Below are 19,725 nucleotides of genomic sequence, written 5' to 3' on the forward strand. Positions count from 1 at the left end.
TCAAAATATTTATATGTTTTGTCAATTAATTTAAGTTAATATTTCAATATACTATTGCTATATTTGGTCACAAGAGAAACTAATATGAATTTAGTTTAGTTTTATTCCATGCACATGTTTATTTATATATGAATACTTAGTTAATATTTATATATGTATGTACATATACATATGTATATTTACATTTACCTATATGTATGTATGTATGCAGCAATGTCAAATATGCAAATATATAAAGGGTACATATACTTGAGGTACCAGCAAAACAGCTGTTTCTCTCCTTGGAGCTTAACTAGTTTACTCTTAGCCGGCCTCTGCCTCCGACTCTCACACACATAACAGAATTCTGCGATTGTTGTTGTTTTTGGGCCAAAGTACACGTTTTAGTTGTTGTTATTGCTGCCTCTGACTGCTGTTAGGCGCACGCATACACTATTCGAAACTGCGAGAGCCATCCACGAAAAATCGAAGCGAAAGAGCGAAAAGCAGACACAGATTGAGGGAGAGACAGCCAGTAAAGAGAGAGAAAAAGAGAGAGAGCGCGCGCATGGGAGCGACTGTGGGCAGCCGCCACCGGCAATTCAGTGTAAACTTTCAAGTTTTTTCGACAGCGTCCGTCAGTTGAATATTAAGCTTTGGTGCCAGCCGTACGCAGTGCTCGAGCTCCCGGGCAGAAACAGTTGTGAAATATTCAACGTAAATTGTACCGAGGTGGTCTACCTTCCCAAACAGAAATTCAACGCACATACAAATACATATGTATGTATTACAAGCACAAACATACATAGTATGTATGTAAAGAGATAGACACACACACACGCATGTACATACATACATACATTTGTGTGTTAGCTAGTTGCTAATTCTAAAGAGTAATTTGTTAATTCCTTGTGTTTTTTTATCTGCGCCGAAGTTTATTTTGTCGATTTCGATTTCAAAACCACGCTAGTTTATATAATAGTTATGTGATTTATACATAAATGCTAAATTGTTTTACATAAATGGCTGCATACACTATAACTGTACAATCGTCTTGTATTATTTCAACTGTTTTTAGTTATCACTGCGAGTGCTAATTGTGCGGTAAAGTTGAATTGAAAGTGTGCTCGAAAGATTCTATCCAGGGATAACAACAGGGAGCAGCTGGACATATTGTGATTCCAAAGGGTATGTTCATACATATATACGTCTATACATATATGTATGTATGTATGTATGTATATTTAGTTGCGTGCATACTAAATTGCTAATTGATACGTAACAAGCGCTTATGTATGTATGTATGTATGTAACAGAACTTTTACAAGCATACATTCATTACATAGACAGACGAATAGAAGTGTTCCCCCCTACTCCCTTCATTATCTATGCGTAATATTGTCAGCCTGTTGTTCGGGTCCATTTTATTATGCCCCATATATCTAGCCTTCTTATGGTTTCGCTGCCAGCCAAAACGTGCTTGACAAAATGAAGGCATGTGCCATCACTTACGTTAATAAAATACATACACACACACACGCATACATATGCATATGTATATCTACATAGTGACGTATGTATAAAAACAACGAATCAAAAGCAAACAGCATTGTGGATAAAATAAAAAATATTTGTATTATGAATTTCATAGCCTAAAAGTCAAGCAGCGCACAGCAAATCAAAGTTTAGATATTTAATTTAATTGCTTTCACTTTGCGTGACAATCAATCAAAATTGACGACCTTTGAACAAATGTTGATTTATTTGCATGTGCGAATACTTTTTCGACGCACAGTGCTGCGTCTGCGAACTAGTCCTAGTTCCTAGTTCCGACCAAATAAATGTGTGTGTGTGTGCATCTATGGCATATGAAATATATACATGTTTACGTATACATAATGTGCAAGTGTATGTATTTATATATAGGCTTTTTTTTGCGTTTGTCACTTTATCATTTTAACGGATAATCAATGTGTCCAGAGCAGGCGCGGCCTATGCCGCAGTGGAAACGTCTTTGACCTTAGCAACGTGTGCTCAAGATCGTGCATAAGTGTGCACACATACATACATACATACGCGCAATTCTATATATACATACATACATACATACACGTAGGTATGTGCGTATGAACGAATATAGAGTAAAAGTGAGCGGCAATCAACAAGCGAGCAGCAGCAGCGTAATCACCAAATCATTCGACCAAACCGAACGACCGACTGCCCGTCTGACCGTCTGACTGCTGTGCACATTCTAAGGCGGCTCGTCTGTCCGTCTTATTATTGCAATAATCATTACATAATCGGTCATTGCGGCAAGCAAACATACATACATACATACGCATATAATAACGTGGGCACACATACATACATACATAAATCATTGTATTGACATGGGTGTGCGACCCGCAACTCTTACACGTGTAAACAAAGCGAAAAGTCTCCATCAAATTGCGTACTCCCTGACTTTCAGTCCCCAAATAGTGGCCCTACGAACGGGGTGTGTTAATTTGTTGCTTTGGGGTTGGCAATATGGAATGTCGGGGCGTTAATTGACAAGTTTGTAATTGCAATTGTTGGGTCTTACGGTTTTAGCTTGTTTTGATCTTAACACGAATGATGCATAAAAACATAGAATGTCGGTATCAGACTAGTAGATACTCTATTTGCCAAAACTTGTGTAAAATGTAAATACATATATTTAAATCTATAAGTGTATGAGTAAATAAATATGTTTATACGTATATCTATATATGTATATATTTTTATATGCGTGCAGACGGGTTTTCTACATTTATGAATCGCCTTTTATATTGTGAGCGTAAAAATAAACAACAACAAAATAGTATTATCAATGAATTCGATTGCTTCTATCGGCGGCCATATATTTTATGTGGATTACAGGTTTTTTTTTTAAGTGTATTATCTGTTCCCAGCAAATTTCACGTCTGGCTTTTAAAGATTTTATGACGAAATTTTGTTAAGATTTTTTACTGTAGAGATTAGACGGTTGTTAATATTATATTTTTTTTTTATAATATGTACTTGCAATAATGACTTGTTTAAATATAATATAATTTGGGAGTTTTCTTTTTTGCGTCGATATCGTTATCAAAATTGGACACGCCTTTAGTATTTTAGAAAAATTGTTAGTAAAAGTATTTATAACTTGTTGACCTATTAACCTATTTTGGAATAGTTTCTTTAATTCGTTGTGCCGCAAGAAAATTAGTTAATCTATTTCCTTTTTTTTTTATTTAAAAACATTATGTTCGGAAAATTTGAATGTGTTGAATAACAGAAACGTCATTCGTTCTGAGTATGTTTACGCCAGAAAAGTGTCACTTATTAATAGAACTGTTTAGCATAATAATACTTAGAAAATAAAAAACAAAAACTTTCCATTAATATAATTTAATACAACTTTATTTGATAACTTTGAAAGTATATTATTCAGAGATAAATAATTTAATAAATGATTTCATCTTTTTGTCATAGAATTTTTATATTTATAATTAATTATTGCTAAAAAAATTCCCTTATTCTCTTATCAGAGTTAAATAATTTAATAAATGATTTACTTTTTTGTCATCGAATTTTTATATTTATAATTAATTATTGCTAAAAAAATTCTCTTATTTATATAATAAACTAAGAGAGACAAAAATAACTTAGGCAAATTTGCAGCTGTTTGTATAACGGCAATGAAAGTAAAGAATAAGTGCGCTAAAGACAAACTAAAACTTGATATGATAAACACCGATTTAAATACTTTTGATAGAAAGGATAAATATTTCTCAGGCTTAAATATCTTGAATATTCAATATAAATATTTTAGATTAAGTAAAATAAACAAAAGATAAAGACGACTAATTTATTTATTCTTCTTTAACTTTCTTTTATTATATTGTATAGTCAAACAATAATCGTAAACAAAAAGACCTTACCAATAAAAACGTATTATTTTTAGCCGCTCTTTCACACTCACTTGAATACAATTGTAAATTCTTAAGAGCGTTAATTTGTGGTTTCATCATCTGGTTTTATAACAGAATTATGATTTAATTTGTGGTTTTATTATCTAATTTTATAGCACCAAAAATGATATATGTAAATTACTCTGACCTTAACCAAAATAAAATCCGTTAAACAATATAAAACGATTTTGTAGAATAAACAGAAACTAAACCAACCGTGAATCTAAAGTTAGAAATGTTTTCTAGGCATGGGTTATACTTGTTTACATACTATAAATGCCTATATACCAAAATATATATAAAAGTTCTTATAAACCTTGTCAAGAAATAATTTGTACTAATTTCTATATGATACCTTTTTAATTACTAAAATAAACAGAAATAATCGTAGCTGTTCGAATCCAAAGAGAATGACGCCATGAATCAGTCAATATTATAAAATATACGTATATCTGAAAGTAGAACTATTAGTACATGTGTCCAATGTTAATAAGTACCTGAATATACACAGGCATGCACATGTTAACTGTGGTTAACTGTACAGATAGGAGTATAAAGATAATGGGAAAGATAAGCAACTTTATTAACACCATCATCAGGCTCATTCAAATAATAAAATTGACAATAATGACAATGTTGATCTTTGATAAATCATATATTCTGCATGAATGGAACCAATTATTGAGTTGGTCAACTGCATATGGGCGGAGTTTAGATGATAGTTAAGTTCATTGGGGCAGATAAACAGACGAAGCTCTATAAATTTATTTACATATTATAATATGAATCCATTGTCTCTTCCAGTTGACTTTCGATTGACAAAGGCCTAACAATGTTTCTGTCGGAATCTCAAGCCGCATTCAGGACGCTGCGCAAGGCGATTCCTCGTGTGAGACTTTACTTCATCAACAAAAATGCCTATTCCACTCAGGTAAGTCCTCTCATTCGCTCTCTTGAATTCACCTCACTCTAACATCTTGCTCTACAGGTCGAATACAAACCCATCCGATCGGTGCTGGTGGCCAACCGTGGCGAGATTGCGATCCGCGTGTTTCGTGCCTGCACTGAGTTAGGCATCAAGTCGGTGGCCATCTACTCAGAGCAGGACAAAATGCACATGCATCGCCAGAAGGCCGACGAGTCATATATGGTCGGCAAGGGCCTGGCACCGGTGGAGGCCTACCTCAACATTCCAGAGATCATTCGCGTTTGCAAGGAGAACGACATTGATGCAGTGCATCCCGGTTATGGTTTCCTCTCCGAGCGCAGCGACTTTGCCCAGGCCGTTATCGATGCTGGACTTCGCTTTATCGGCCCCTCGCCCAAGGTGGTGCAGAACATGGGTGATAAGGTGGCTGCGCGTATTGCGGCCATAGAAGCGGGTGTTCCCATTGTCCCTGGCACAGATGGCCCAGTTACTTCTAAGGAGGAGGCATTGGCATTCTGCCAAAAGCATGGTCTTCCTGTCATCTTCAAGGCAGCGTACGGCGGCGGCGGCCGTGGCATGCGTGTGGTCCGCAAAATGGAAGAAGTCGAGGAGAACTTCGAGCGTGCCAGCTCCGAGGCCAAGGCAGCCTTTGGCAACGGCGCAATGTTCATTGAGAAGTTTATTGAGCGACCCCGCCACATTGAAGTCCAACTGCTGGGCGATAAGGCAGGAAATGTTGTACATTTATATGAGCGCGATTGCTCTGTGCAGCGTCGCCACCAGAAAGTCGTTGAGCTCGCGCCTGCTCCACGTTTGCCTGTTGAGACTCGCGACAAGATGACCGAGGCAGCAGTCCGGCTGGCCAAGCATGTGGGATACGAGAATGCTGGCACTGTGGAGTTCCTGTGCGACGAGTCCGGAAACTTCTACTTCATCGAAGTGAACGCCAGGTTGCAGGTGGAGCACACAGTGACTGAGGAGATTACCGGCATTGACTTGGTGCAGTCGCAGATTCGCATCGCTGAGGGTATGACCCTCAAGGAGCTGGGGCTCACCCAGGAGAATGTTGTGCCACGGGGCTTTGCTATTCAGTGCCGTGTCACCACCGAGGATCCCGCCAATGATTTCCAGCCCAACACCGGCCGCCTCGAGGTCTTCCGTTCCGGCGAGGGCATGGGCATTCGTCTAGACAGTGCCTCGACTTATGCTGGAGCTATCATCTCGCCCTACTACGACTCGCTGCTGGTCAAAGTGATATCCCATGCCAGTGATCTGCAGAGCTCGGCGTCCAAGATGAACCGCGCACTGCGTGAGTTCCGTATTCGTGGCGTCAAGACGAATATACCCTTCCTGCTGAACGTGCTCGAGAACCAGAAGTTCCTGCACGGCGTACTGGACACATACTTTATAGACGAGCATCCACAGCTGTTCAAGTTCTCTACCACCCAGAACCGTGCTCAAAAGCTGCTCAACTACTTGGGTGAAGTGCTGGTCAATGGGCCACAGACGCCGTTGGCGACATCCCTGAAGCCCGCCGAGGTGAATCCGCATGTGCCACAGGTGCCGCTGGGTAAGTGCAATTGTTGAGATGGTTCAAGGCATGCGCTTTTCGGATTTGTGGCTATCAAATGGCTGTCGCTTTAGTTATTGTTTCAGCTTTTAGTCTTGATAACTTTTGCCTTTCAGATATTGTTGTCTATCAAATTGGTTCATTAAATTGGAAAACCTTCTATGTTCTTTTCATTTCTCTTTCAATCTAAAGCTTGTTTGAGAAATCACTAGAAAATTTCAAAATTCTTACGTAAACAAAATTTGTTATTGATTAGAAAATATTACTCTTTGGACTTTAGTCCAGTTGTTGATTATTTAAATTGGCATGCAGTTTTAAATTATATAATAATAGAATATATATATATATATATATATATATATATATATATATATATATATATATATATATATATATATATAAAAATCGAAGATTGCTAAATAGATATCAAGTCAGAGTTATTTAAATTTTCAGTTTTGAATAGAAGTTGTTTATATTTGTTTAACTTTGATTTTATTTGAATATTTAAACTTCTGCCTAAAAGTTAAAGTAAAATTCATCAAAGTTCAATCTGATAAAACTAAATTGATGCCAATTCATATATTCAAAATTCTTTACAATTCAATTTAAACACTTTAACTTTTACTAGAAGTCATTTTCCTTTTCTTAACAGCACCTGTCTCGTTTAATATATATACGTTCATTAATATGTTTAATTTATGTTTTGCATTTCTTTTTACTTTATTCTTTCTAAAAAAAAAAACAAACTTTTGCTTTTGCAACAATTACCATATGCAAAAACAATCGTCCTACACACACACACACAAACACACACACCTACACACCTTTACACACACTTTGTTCATAAACGAAATGTTGTCATGATCTAATCATTCCACTGAAGATCTGTCCCCGGAAGCCTTAGAACGTGAAAAGAGAGGCGGGGCAAAAGGTACGTTTAACGCTGCACTTCTTAATATATCATCTGCCCCGATCGTATCTGATCAAACTCATATGTAAATACATAATTATTGCTAAATTTTTATGAAACATATATAGTACATATTATATAAATGGGCTACCAAATATAATACTAGCATACTTTACTTACTCAATTCAGGAGAATATTGAGAGCTTCGTCCTTAGCTTGGATTAACATATAAAAATGCTAATTAGGTAGTATTATATAAGTATTATATATGTCAACCTAATATATATATACGAAGCTTACGCTCTATTTAGAATTTCTATCATCTTAACATTGTTGGGGCAAATCTTTTAGTATACAAATTATTCAGATATGCTTAAGGGAAAATATGGTATACAAACAAATGGGTTCGATTTTAAATGAATATATCGTTTTTAGCATAAATTGGAAAATATTGCAGAAAATTTAAGCGCTTGCTCATATTAATTATACAATACCCAAAATTGGTTGTAAGTATTGGATGAATTTTCAAAATTATTATTAATGTTAGACGATAATCAGTAACCAATAATAAATTATATCATCAAACTTCCATTTACATAAAAAATTGCCAACCTTTTAGTACCTTGTAGGTACACTTAGGTACATTTAGGTACATACTGTACGTAAACACAGTTTACTCAAGCACATTATTTAAACGGGTTTTTATTGGTTTTCGCATAACGCCTACACACATATACACATAGTTATTTTTGGTGGCTTGAATTAAAATTTTGTTGTTCGTATTTTTGGACTGCTTTATATTTAGCTTTCTAAGTGCATGTGTCTATTATATATAACCAAATTCTAATTTTGATAAACTCTACGACACAGTCACGGAGCCACCACAGGGTCTGCGTGACATCATTGTGCGTGAAGGTCCCGCAGCATTTGCCAAGGAGGTGCGTTCCCGAAAGAACCTACTCCTCATGGACACCACTTTCCGTGATGCCCATCAATCTCTGATGGCCACGCGTGTGCGCACCCACGACCTGCTCAAAATATCGCCATACGTGGCTCACAAGTTTAACAATCTGTACTCGCTCGAAAACTGGGGTGGAGCCACATTCGACGTAGCTCTACGTTTCCTGCACGAGTGCCCATGGGAGCGCCTGGAGGAGATGCGCAAGCGCATTCCGAACATTCCATTCCAAATGCTGTTGCGCGGCGCCAATGCCGTTGGATACACCAGTTACCCAGACAATGTGGTCTACAAGTTCTGCGAACTAGCGGTAAGTTATTGTATTATTCTTATTAAGACAACAATGAATGATACCTATGTATCTCTTTTAGGTGCAAACTGGCATGGACATTTTCCGAGTGTTCGATTCCCTCAACTATTTGCCCAACTTGATCCTCGGCATGGAGGCAGCAGGCAAGGCAGGCGGAGTTGTAGAGGCGGCCATCTCCTACACCGGAGATGTGGGAGATCCCAAGAGAACCAAATACGATCTCAAGTACTACACAAACTTGGCTGACGAGCTCGTCAAGGCGGGCACTCACGTCCTCTGCATCAAGGACATGGCGGGCCTGTTGAAGCCAGAGTCGGCTAGGTATGTGTAAACAATTCGTTGCTGGTAAGCATATATTTCATTGATCTGTTTGAATTATAGGCTGCTGATCACTGCCATCCGCGACAAGCATCCCGATGTTCCAATCCATGTCCACACTCATGACACCTCTGGAGCCGGTGTTGCGTCTATGCTCGCCTGTGCTCAGGCTGGAGCTGATGTTGTGGATGTGGCCGTCGACTCAATGTCTGGAATGACCTCACAGCCAAGTATGGGAGCGGTAGTCGCTTCTCTGCAGGGCACTCCCTTGGACACGCAGCTGGATTTGGCCGATATTTCCGAGTATTCGGCGTACTGGGAACAAACCCGTACTCTGTACGGACCATTCGAGTGCACCACAACAATGAGATCAGGAAATGCCGATGTGTACCTGAACGAAATCCCCGGTGGTCAATATACCAATCTGCAGTTCCAGGCGTTCTCTCTAGGTCTGGGCGATATGTTCGAGGATGTCAAGAAAGCTTACCGCGAGGCCAATTTCGTGTTGGGCGACATTATTAAGGTCACTCCGTCATCCAAGGTTGTGGGTGACTTGGCTCAGTTCATGGTGCAGAACAATCTGAATGGTGCTCAAGTGGTTGAAAAAGCCGAAGAGCTCTCCTTCCCCAAATCGGTGATCGAGTACCTGCAGGGCTACATTGGTATTCCATATGGCGGCTTCCCAGAACCATTCCGTTCACGCGTTCTGAAGGACATGCCACGCATCGAAGGCCGACCTGGTGCTGAGATGGCGCCACTGGACTTTGACAAGCTGAAGGCCGAGCTGAGCGAATCTCATGTAAATGTTACCGAGCGTGATGTTGTTTCGGCAGCGCTCTATCCACAAGTGACCAATGAGTTCTTGCACTACCGCGAGCAATACGGTCCCGTCGACAAGCTGGATACACGCATATTCCTGTCAGGCCCCAAAGTGGGCGAAGAGTTCGAAGTTACCTTGGAGCGCGGCAAGACTCTGAGCATGAAGGCCTTGGCCATGGCTGCCGATCTCAAACCGAATGGAAAGCGCGAGGTGTTCTTCGAACTGAACGGCCAGCTGCGCTCTGTCCACATTCCCGACAAGGAGGCTATGAAGGTACATTAACTGTTGACCAGATATCTCTATGAGCCGTATTTAATGAGCTTTGAATTATTTTTTTAGGAAATCCGTATTCATCCCAAGGCTGACAAGACGGTGAAGGGTCAAGTGGGCGCCCCCATGCCCGGCGATGTCATTGACGTGCGCGTGACCATTGGCGACAAGGTGGAGAAGGGCCAGCCCCTCGTTGTCCTCTCGGCCATGAAAATGGAAATGGTTGTCCAGGCGCCACAGGACGGCGTTGTCAAGAAGGTGGAGGTCAAGAAGGGCATGAAACTAGACGGCGATGACTTAATTTTGATCATCGAATAAGCGCAACCCCATCCAATCGAGACAAACAAACAATACCAAGAAATCTAATAAATATATGTGAGGATCGTGTGCTGCCAGCAAACTTCGATTATTATATTAGGCTTAAGTCTTTTTTATGTGTATGTATGTATTTATGTTAGCATGAGTACATCTGTATATACGTATGTATGTATTGGCATTACTTTTTGAAAAAGTTTACAATCTTGTGAGAGTTACAAAATCACGCACAAATCACAAATGTTGTTATAGACCCCCCAATCCTTGATGTTATATCTGTAAAGCCTTTGCCAAATTTTGTATCAACAATGTTCAAAAATATTTTATAAAATGTAAAAGTGTGAATAAAACAAGGAATTTCCTATAAAAATACTGAAATACGAATGAAATCAATTTATATATTTTATGAAAAATTATGGCAATATACAATCAGCTTGAACTGTATATCTTTATTTATAAGTTAAAGCAATCTTCGGTTTTAGAGTCAGAAAACTCTATGAGTTAATTTAAATTATCTTGATAGCATTATCTATATTGAATTTTTTTAAACTTACTAAATTTTTTTATTATTTTATATTCGATGTCAAAATTGTTTCAGGTACGTAATACCACGTTGAATTGTAGATGACTGCGCCAGAGTGTATTGAGTGTTTGTCTAATTCTATCATATATATGCTTAAAATAGAAAGCATTCAAAATAATTGTTTGTTGTATACCATGAAACCATTAAGAACAGGAAACTATTTAATAATTGAAAGTAGATCTACTTTCTTTTCTTATATTTTCGAATCAACCTTATTGTGCAGACTATATTATTATATTATTTTTACTGAGAAAGGTCCGCATAAAAGCAAAATAATTTAAATAAGCTCCAATAAACATAATAATCATAACTCAAAATAATAATAATTATTATAACAATATTATTAAACATAAAATCCCATTCATTTGAATCGTATTCCAGAAAGACGAGTTGAAGAATATAATTTAATATTAGTATAAATTTTAAATTAAATTACTAATGATGTTAGAGCTTGAAGAAAAGACCGGATTTAGCAGTTAGCAATGACAAACTTGAAAAACTCTCCGCCTGCAATTCGATCGCTGCGCAAAGCGTTTCTCCGACTCAACTACTGCTTCATCAGTAAGAGATGGTGTTCCTCCAAGGTGAGTATAGAGAGTGAAGCAAAGCGAAGTGAGATTGAGTACCCAGTTTAAACAGCGGAAAAACAAAGCGATACGATCGATCCTGGTAGCCAATAGAGGAGAAATCGCGATACGCGTATTTCGCGCCTGTAATGAACTGGGCATCAAGTCGGTGGCCATCTACTCGGAGCAGGACAAAATGCAAATGCATCGCCAGAAGGCAGACGAATCATATATGGTCGGCAAGGGCCTGGCACCGGTGGAAGCCTACCTCAACATTCCAGAGATCATTCGCATTTGCAAGGAAAATGACATTGATGCAGTGCATCCCGGTTATGGTTTCCTCTCCGAGCGCAGCGACTTCGTTCAGGCCGTTAACGATGCCGGAGTTCGATTTATCGGCCCCTCGCCCAAGGTGGTGCAGAACATGGGGGACAAGGTGGCTGCACGTACTGCAGCAATAGCTGCGAAAGTACCCATTGTCCCTGGAACAGATGGCCCAGTTACTTCTAAGGAGGAAGCCTCGGCGTTTTGCGAAAAGAATGGTCTTCCCGTCATTTTAAAGGCCGCTCATGGCGGTGGCGGTCGTGGCATGCGTGTGGTTCGCAAAATGGAAGAAGTGGCAGAGAACTTCGAGCGTGCCAGCTCCGAGGCCAAGGCAGCATTTGGCAACGGCGCAATGTTCATTGAGAAGTATATTGAACGACCACGTCATATTGAAGTCCAGATATTGGGGGACAAGACTGGCGAGGTAGTGCATCTATATGAACGCGACTGCTCTATTCAGCGTCGCCACCAAAAAGTCGTTGAGATTGCGCCTGCTCCACGTCTGCCTGCTGAGACTCGCGACAAGATGACCGAGGCAGCAGTCCGGCTGGCCAAGCATGTGGGATACGAGAATGCTGGCACTGTGGAGTTCCTCTGCGACGAGTCCGGAAACTTCTACTTCATCGAAGTGAACGCCAGGTTGCAGGTGGAGCACACAGTGACTGAGGAGATTACCGGCATTGATTTGGTTCGATCTCAGATACGCATTGCCGAGGGTAAAACTCTCAAGGAGCTGGGTCTCACCCAAGAGAAGATTGTGCCACGTGGCTTTGCTATTCAGTGCCGCATAACCAGTGAGAATCCGGAACAGGGTTTCCAGCCTGACATGGGACGCATCGAAGTATTCCGTTCCGGCGAGGGTATGGGCATACGAATAGACGGCGCCTCGACCTATCCTGGCGCTATCATCTCGCCCTACTACGACTCGCTGCTGGTCAAAGTGATAGCCCATGCCAGTGATCTGGAAATCGCAGCATCTAAAATGAGTCGAGCACTGCGTGAGTTTCGTATTCGGGGTATCAAGACGAATATTCCATTCCTGCTAAATGTGTTCAACAACGAGAAGTTCTTACTCTGCGCATTGGATACTCACTTCATAGATGAAAATCCAGATCTTACTAAGCCCTCAGTCTTTATCCACAATCGCGCGCAAAAGCTTTTAATGTATTTGGGTGAAGTTTTGGTCAACGGACCCATTACGCCATTGGGTACATCTTTAATGCCATTAAAAGTCAAGGTACAGGTGCCCGAATTACCCAAAGGTAGGTGAGCTGCAAATGTTGAAAGGTCAACAACAAAATTGTTCGTCTTTATCTTTCAAAGAGACGGAGCCGCCGCCGGGTCTACGCGAGATCCTTAAGTGTGAGGGTCCCGAAGCGTTTGCCAAGGAGGTGCGCTCCCGAAAGAATTTACTTTTGATGGATACTACTTTCCGGGACGCCCACCAATCTCTGTTGGCCACGCGTGTGCGCACCCATGACTTGCTCAAAATATCCCCTTATGTGGCGCACAAGTTTAGCAATCTGTATTCACTGGAGAACTGGGGTGGAGCCACATTCGATGTAGCTCTACGGTTTCTATACGAGTGCCCATGGGAGCGCCTAGAGGAGATGCGCAAGCTCATTCCAAACATTCCATTCCAAATGCTGTTGCGCGGCGCCAATGCCGTTGGATACACCAGTTACCCAGACAATGTGGTCTACAAGTTCTGCGAACTAGCGGTAAGTTATTGTATTATACCTATTGAGATAACAATGAATGATACTTATGTATCTCTTTTAGGTGCAAACTGGCATGGACATTTTCCGAGTGTTCGATTCCCTTAACTACTTGCCCAACTTGATCCTCGGCATGGAGGCGGCAGGCAAGGCAGGCGGAGTTGTAGAGGCGGCCATCTCCTACACCGGAGATGTGGGAGATCCCAAGAGAACCAAATACGATCTCAAGTACTACACAAACTTGGCTGACGAGCTCGTCAAGGCGGGCACTCACGTCCTCTGCATCAAGGACATGGCGGGTCTGTTGAAGCCCGAGTCGGCTAGGTATGTGTGAACAATTCGTTGCATGTAGGCATATATTTTATTGATCTTCTCGAATTATAGGCTGCTGATCACTGCCATCCGCGACAAGCATCCCGATGTTCCAATCCATGTCCACACTCATGACACTTCGGGTGCCGGTGTTGCGTGTATGATCGCCTGCGCTCAGGTCGGAGCTGATGTTGTGGATGTGGCCGTCGACTCGATGTCTGGAATGACATCACAGCCAAGTATGGGAGCAGTTGTCGCCTCTCTGCAGGGCACTCCCTTGGACACACAGCTGAACCTAGGAGATGTTTCTCAATATTCTGCGTACTGGGAGCAAACTCGTAATCTCTACGGACCATTTGAATGCACCACGACAATGAGATCAGGAAATGCCGATGTCTATCTGAACGAAATACCCGGGGGTCAATATACCAATCTGCAGTTCCAGGCGTTCTCCCTAGGTCTAGGTGATTTGTTTGAGGAAGTGAAGAAAGCGTACAGAGAAGCCAATATTATTCTGGGAGACATAATTAAGGTCACTCCATCGTCAAAGGTTGTGGGTGACTTGGCTCAGTTCATGGTTCAGAATAAGCTCAGTCGTGCTCAAGTTTTGGAAAAGGCCAAGGAGTTGTCGTTTCCCAAATCGGTAACTGAGTACCTACAGGGATATATGGGTATTCCGCATGGCGGCTTTCCAGAGCCATTTCGATCCGATGTTCTTAAGGATATGCCTCGAATTGATGAGAGACCTGGTAGTAAGCTTGAACCATTAGATTTCGACAAGCTAAAAGCGGAACTACTTAAAAGTCATGCAAAAATTTCTGACAGAGATCTTATGTCAGCGGCGCTTTATCCGGAAGTGACCAAAGAGTTCCTGCAAAACCGTCTAAAATTTGGCTGTATCGATAAGCTTGACACGCGAATCTTCATCGTGGGCCCCGAAATGGGTGAAGAGCTCGAAGTTAGCCTAGAGCGTGGCAAGGTATTGTTCATAAAGCCATTGGCCATAGCCAACGACCTCAGAGCGAATGGCACACGCGAGGTGTTCTTTGAAATGAACGGGGAAATGCGTTCAGTCCACATTCCCGACAAGGAGGCTCTAAAGGTGAAGGCAAATGGATGTCTCTTTAAATATTTTTTCAATTAATATGAACTTATCGTATTTTAAGGTTATCCGAGTGCATCCGAAGGCCAGGTCAGATGTAAAAGGTGAAGTTGGCGCCCCAATGCCAGGTGATGTTATTGATATACGTGTCAAGGAAGGCGACAAGGTCGAGAAGGGTCAGCCCATTGTCGTGCTATCAGCTATGAAAATGGAAATGATCGTTCGATCTCCAGACTCAGGTACTGTTAAGAAAATAGAAGTGAAGAAAGGAATGAAATTGGCAGGGGACGATCTACTGCTGGTCCTGGAATGATTGAATCTATATTATAATCAGCTTTGCATTAAATACGTCTAGGTTTTCCAAGGATTCTACAGCAGTTACAGATATGTATATCTGTAATTAGTTTTCATCATTAAACCGTATTAGATATAGAAATGAATTACAACTGAAAGTGAAGTGCAACAGCATTTTATAAACAGAAAAGATAATTATGTTGTTCTACATGCACTTAACGATGAATTCCATAAAAGCCAAATCCTTCTTCAGCTCGGAAACTCGCTTGAAATGCCGTTGCACATAAGGGGTCAGCGTTTCGACCAGATTTCCTTTGTTGTAGAACTTTTGCGTGGAGTTCACCAGAGCGTCGCCCAGCAAATGTTGCAGAATCAGGTTGGCAATGTAGGAGTGGCGTGAGTTGGTGCTCCATGCCTTCACGTGCTGCAGCAAGACCAGTCTCTGGTCCAAATTTAGTTGATCCACCAGTTGACGAACAGCGACTGCGTCACGTTTGCGCACAAAGCTGCTGATGATGTCGTTGGTGGCCTTTGGCTTGTCCAGTACCAGGGCCAGCTTGAATGCCTTTTCAAGCTGCTCTTGTGCGTGTAGAAGGCACTGAAGGGTTTGCTCTTGCTCCAGCATGGCTTGTCGCTGATCCAGGGCTTCGCTGCGCACTGTTTCCGTAACATCCGTAAAACGAATCAGCTTGGAGTCAGCACCTCCTGTATAGAAGTAGCGATTGCTGCAGCTAGAGACCGCCACGGACCAGACGCGATCACTGTGCTCGTCGATGGACTGGACACAGATGTTGGTCTTGATGTTCCACAGCTTGAGCAGGCCATCCGAGGCGGCAGAGAGTATAAATTTGCCATGATCCAGAAACTCTACACGCAATATCGTGCACTCCTGCTCCAGGCGCTTGAGGCAACTGAAATTGGCAATAGACCAAAGGCGCAGGCTGCAGTCGGACGATGAGGTGACCACAACTTGATCCACAGGTGAGAAGCGCACGCACCACACACCACGAGTGTGACCACGCAGCACGCCAAGCAGGTTATTGGAGTCCGCCGACCAGAGCTTTGCCGTCTTGTCCTGTGATGCTGTAGCCAGGATTTTGTTGTTGAGCGCATATGTAACGCAGTTGACTTCCTTGTCGTGGGCCAGCGCTGCATAGAGCAGCGAGAAGGTATACTTGTTGCGATCTTGTTTGTCTCGCGACAATTGCCACACTTTCATGCTGCCATCTTGGCACGCAGAGGCAAAACCCTTGGCTCCATTATGTGTTATGGCTACGGAGCCAATGGTCGCCGTATGGCAATTGGTTTGCTGTGTCAGCGGCTGCAAGAAGCAATCAATCTCGTGCGACAGCTTCCACAGGTGTATGCTGCAGTCCTTGCCCACGGAGATCAGCAGATTATGGGATGCAGCCAACGACATGACCGTATCCGAGTGTCCACAAATCAAACGGCAATTCATATTCTGCTCGGTGTCGTAGAGCTTAAAGTGCTTGCTATTGGTTGCCACGGCCAGGTACCGATCCTTGTCACCCAGAAAGCACATGTCCAAAATCTCATCATTGTAGCCAATCAGCTGCTTTACCAATTTCAGCTCAGCTCTCTCGTTCTCGGTGCTCACATTGTATACGATGATATTTTGCTCTGTTGTAATCAGCGTCAGTTGCTGCCTGGTGCTGCAGTAGAGCAGGCGACTTATTTCGAAATCCGTCTCCACCAACAGATCGCGTATTTTCCATGATTTTGTGTCGATTTGCTGAACCTTGCCCGAGCGGCAGGCGACCAACACTTGCGCGCCTTCCGCAATATGCGCGACACCCTCGAGCTCGATGTACAGCGGAATAACCTTTGATTGGCTCCAGGTGCTGTTCGAGTCTGCATTCAATTGCCAAGCAATCAGCACCTTGTCGCGACTCACAGAGACCAACTGATCGCATTCAGCAGCTATGCTCTTGAAGCTGAGGCCCGTCACCTGAGAGATATGTCCACGCAATTTGTGCAGCAGTGTCTTTGTGCCGTAATCCCAACAGTATATTGTATTGTCAGCACCGGCAGCGTAAATTTCACTCTTCAATGGACTCGGGTGGAAGCGCAACAGCAGCGCCGGGCCGGGAAAATCTTTTAAGGCGCACAGACAGCTGTTGTTGGCGAAATCCCATACGCGTATCGTGGCATCTGCTCCACCACTGGTACAGATAAAATTGCCAGACGCGCTAAACTCGATGCGCACAACGGGTCCCTTGTGCTGGCTCTTCCAAAGTTTTACCAACTTTCTCGTACTCAGCTCCCAGAGGCGTAGCAAGCCGCTGCCATGTGCAACCGCCAAATGTTCACCTGACATTGCAAAGCAATTGATGTTGTCCTCGTCCATCTTAGCATCGTCGAGTCCATCAGAGGCTTTGGATTTCTCGCTACCATCGGATACATTTACTCCAAAGCTGCACACAATTTGCGATGTTTCCACATTCACTTGATTTATAACATCGCCATTCAAACAATAAATATGCTCTCCATTTTCAGCCCAGGCAATATCGTGCCCGGCATAAAAGTTTGTATAGCGAGCATCTGCTGCATATCTACAAAAAATATATTGAATAAAAATTGTCCATTTAATTGCTAATATTTACTTACTGTTTATCACTCACGGTAGCCAGCATGCTTTTATTTTTGTTTACAAAATTGAAATTACTACCGCGTGCACATTGGAACTGGTACGAATATTCCAAACGAACTGGCTCGTGTAATCCGTTATCAGAGTGAACAAACTTTTTCAACACGAAAAATCTGTCCAGTAGTGTGTTCTCTGGTCAGTAATAGTACATATATTAACATTGTATATGTACTCTACATATGGTTATCAAAATCGACAAAGGACTTAAAGCTAGAATTGTGTTTTGATAAATAAATAATAATAATTCAGTTGCTGGTTCATTTTTACAAATTAGGCATTAATCAACACTTTTGCAAAAATTACAAAGGCTGGTCACACCGAGCATGAGTTGCAGCTGTCAAATAAAAGCCGTCAAATCATCGTCTTCTGTTTGCGAGTCTAATTCACGTAGATTCGGTTTCGCTAATACCAATCCTAATTCATATTCACAACAAAAATGAGTACAATTGGCACCGGTGTAAGTATATTAGTATACCGTTTACAACAGATGCATAAATATATTATTATTTTGGTTTGCAGTATGATCTGTCGGCTTCGCAGTTCTCTCCTGATGGCCGCGTCTTTCAGATTGACTACGCCTCCAAAGCAGTTGAGAGGAGCGGAACAGTTATTGGCATTAGAGGAAAGGATTGTGTTGTGCTTGCCGTCGAAAAAATTGTCGCAGATCAGCTTTACGAACCTGATGCAGCCAGTCGCATTTTTACTATTGAAAGGAACATCGGCATGGCCATTGCTGGGCTGATGGCTGATGGAAATTTTGTGGCCGACATTGCCCGACAGGAAGCAGCGAATTTCCGTCAACAATTTGAACGCACCATTCCCTTGAAACATTTATGCGAGCGCGTGTCCGGCTACCTGCACGCCTACACTCTGTACAGCGCTGTGCGTCCGTTTGGATTATCTGTAATACTCGCATCGTGGGATGAGGTTGATGGACCTCAATTGTACAAAATTGAGCCGTCTGGTAATTCGTTTGGCTATTATGCCTGCGCCAGTGGCAAGGCCAAGCAACAGGCCAAAACAGAGATGGAAAAGTTCAAGTTCACCGACATGAGTACCGAAGAATTGGTCAAAAGTGGCGGCAAAATGTATGTTAAGTCTGTTAACGCTTAACCATTCAGATAACTTATTCATGTATTTACTTGCAGCATTTATCAAGTGCACGACGAACTGAAGGACAAAGATTTCCGCTTTGAAATGGGCATCGTTGGCAAGGAAACGGATGGTATACATCTCATTAATAGCGCTGAATGGATCCAAAAGGCCATTGAAGCTGGGGAGGCAGCCAAAAACGCAGATGATAGTGAAAATGAGATATAATTTAAATTCGAAATATGTTCAACTGATTATAAATCGGCTAGGCATTATTTTTAAATGTTTTCTACAACAGAAAATACACAAAAATGCACAGTTCGTGGGTAATTTGCAACCTGTGGACTCTTCAAATTCAACACAAAAATAAAAATAATACAAAAACAAGAAATGAGAATACAAATGCATATCTGTCGAAAGCCATAAATGTTTAGTGGAATTTTAGGACTAAAAAAGCATGAGCTCAGAAACTTTCAAATTGCAATAAACAGATCAGCTGCAGTAGCAAATTTAACTCATCGCTTCGGTAAATTTAACTTTTACCGGCGATAGTAATCGCTGGCCCACCAACTATCGATAGTTTTCCCTGTGGAATTATTGAATTAATAATATTATAAATACAAAGTATAATAAGTATGGATAAAAACAGTTTATTTTTATATCTGTATACAACATGAAATATTCTATTTGTGTATTTATTTAGACATATATTCT

The 19,725-nt window shown here is 41.6% G+C and overlaps 4 protein-coding genes across 7 annotated transcripts; 3 read left to right on the top strand and 1 right to left on the bottom strand.

Annotated features, from left to right (window-relative positions):
• Positions 1-601: 601 nt before the first annotated feature.
• LOC108652933 (pyruvate carboxylase, mitochondrial) lies at positions 602-10,730 on the top strand. 4 transcript variants are annotated; one of them, XM_089262153.1, is made up of 9 exons: positions 602-787; positions 1,058-1,167; positions 4,758-4,884; positions 4,942-6,451; positions 7,335-7,382; positions 8,232-8,629; positions 8,691-8,950; positions 9,011-10,040; positions 10,107-10,730. In XM_089262153.1, exons 3-9 carry the CDS (start codon positions 4,786-4,788, stop codon positions 10,353-10,355), a joined length of 3,594 nt encoding a protein of 1,197 aa, XP_089118279.1. In that variant the 5' UTR covers positions 602-787; positions 1,058-1,167; positions 4,758-4,785; the 3' UTR covers positions 10,356-10,730. The 4 variants fall into 4 exon arrangements, with proteins under 4 accessions (XP_089118279.1, XP_089118278.1, XP_089118281.1 ...); XM_089262152.1 differs by having other exon boundaries at positions 602-759; XM_089262155.1 differs by lacking the exon at positions 7,335-7,382 and having other exon boundaries at positions 602-759.
• A 644-nt stretch (positions 10,731-11,374) lies between these two features.
• Positions 11,375-17,861, top strand: LOC108652935 (pyruvate carboxylase, mitochondrial). The gene is made up of 6 exons (XM_089262156.1): positions 11,375-11,519; positions 11,575-13,087; positions 13,149-13,546; positions 13,608-13,867; positions 13,928-14,957; positions 15,022-17,861. The coding sequence occupies exons 1-6, from the start codon at positions 11,418-11,420 to the stop codon at positions 15,268-15,270; spliced, it is 3,552 nt and encodes a 1,183-aa protein (XP_089118282.1). The 5' UTR covers positions 11,375-11,417; the 3' UTR covers positions 15,271-17,861.
• On the bottom strand, positions 15,411-18,021 carry LOC108652939 (transducin beta-like protein 3). The gene is made up of 2 exons (XM_018103144.3): positions 17,880-18,021; positions 15,411-17,824 (listed from the first exon to the last, which is right to left on the bottom strand). Exons 1-2 carry the CDS (start codon positions 17,903-17,905, stop codon positions 15,457-15,459), a joined length of 2,394 nt encoding a protein of 797 aa, XP_017958633.1. The 5' UTR covers positions 17,906-18,021; the 3' UTR covers positions 15,411-15,456.
• Positions 18,022-18,102: 81 nt separating this feature from the next.
• Positions 18,103-19,402, top strand: Prosalpha7 (proteasome alpha7 subunit). The gene is made up of 3 exons (XM_018103176.3): positions 18,103-18,376; positions 18,439-19,007; positions 19,068-19,402. Exons 1-3 carry the CDS (start codon positions 18,356-18,358, stop codon positions 19,237-19,239), a joined length of 762 nt encoding a protein of 253 aa, XP_017958665.1. The 5' UTR covers positions 18,103-18,355; the 3' UTR covers positions 19,240-19,402.
• Positions 19,403-19,725: the final 323 nt, after the last annotated feature.

This window comes from Drosophila navojoa, chromosome 5, assembly GCF_054131105.1.
Source record: "Drosophila navojoa isolate 15081-1374.11 chromosome 5, UAZ_NAV_1.0, whole genome shotgun sequence".
Lineage (NCBI taxonomy): Eukaryota > Metazoa > Arthropoda > Insecta > Diptera > Drosophilidae > Drosophila > Drosophila navojoa.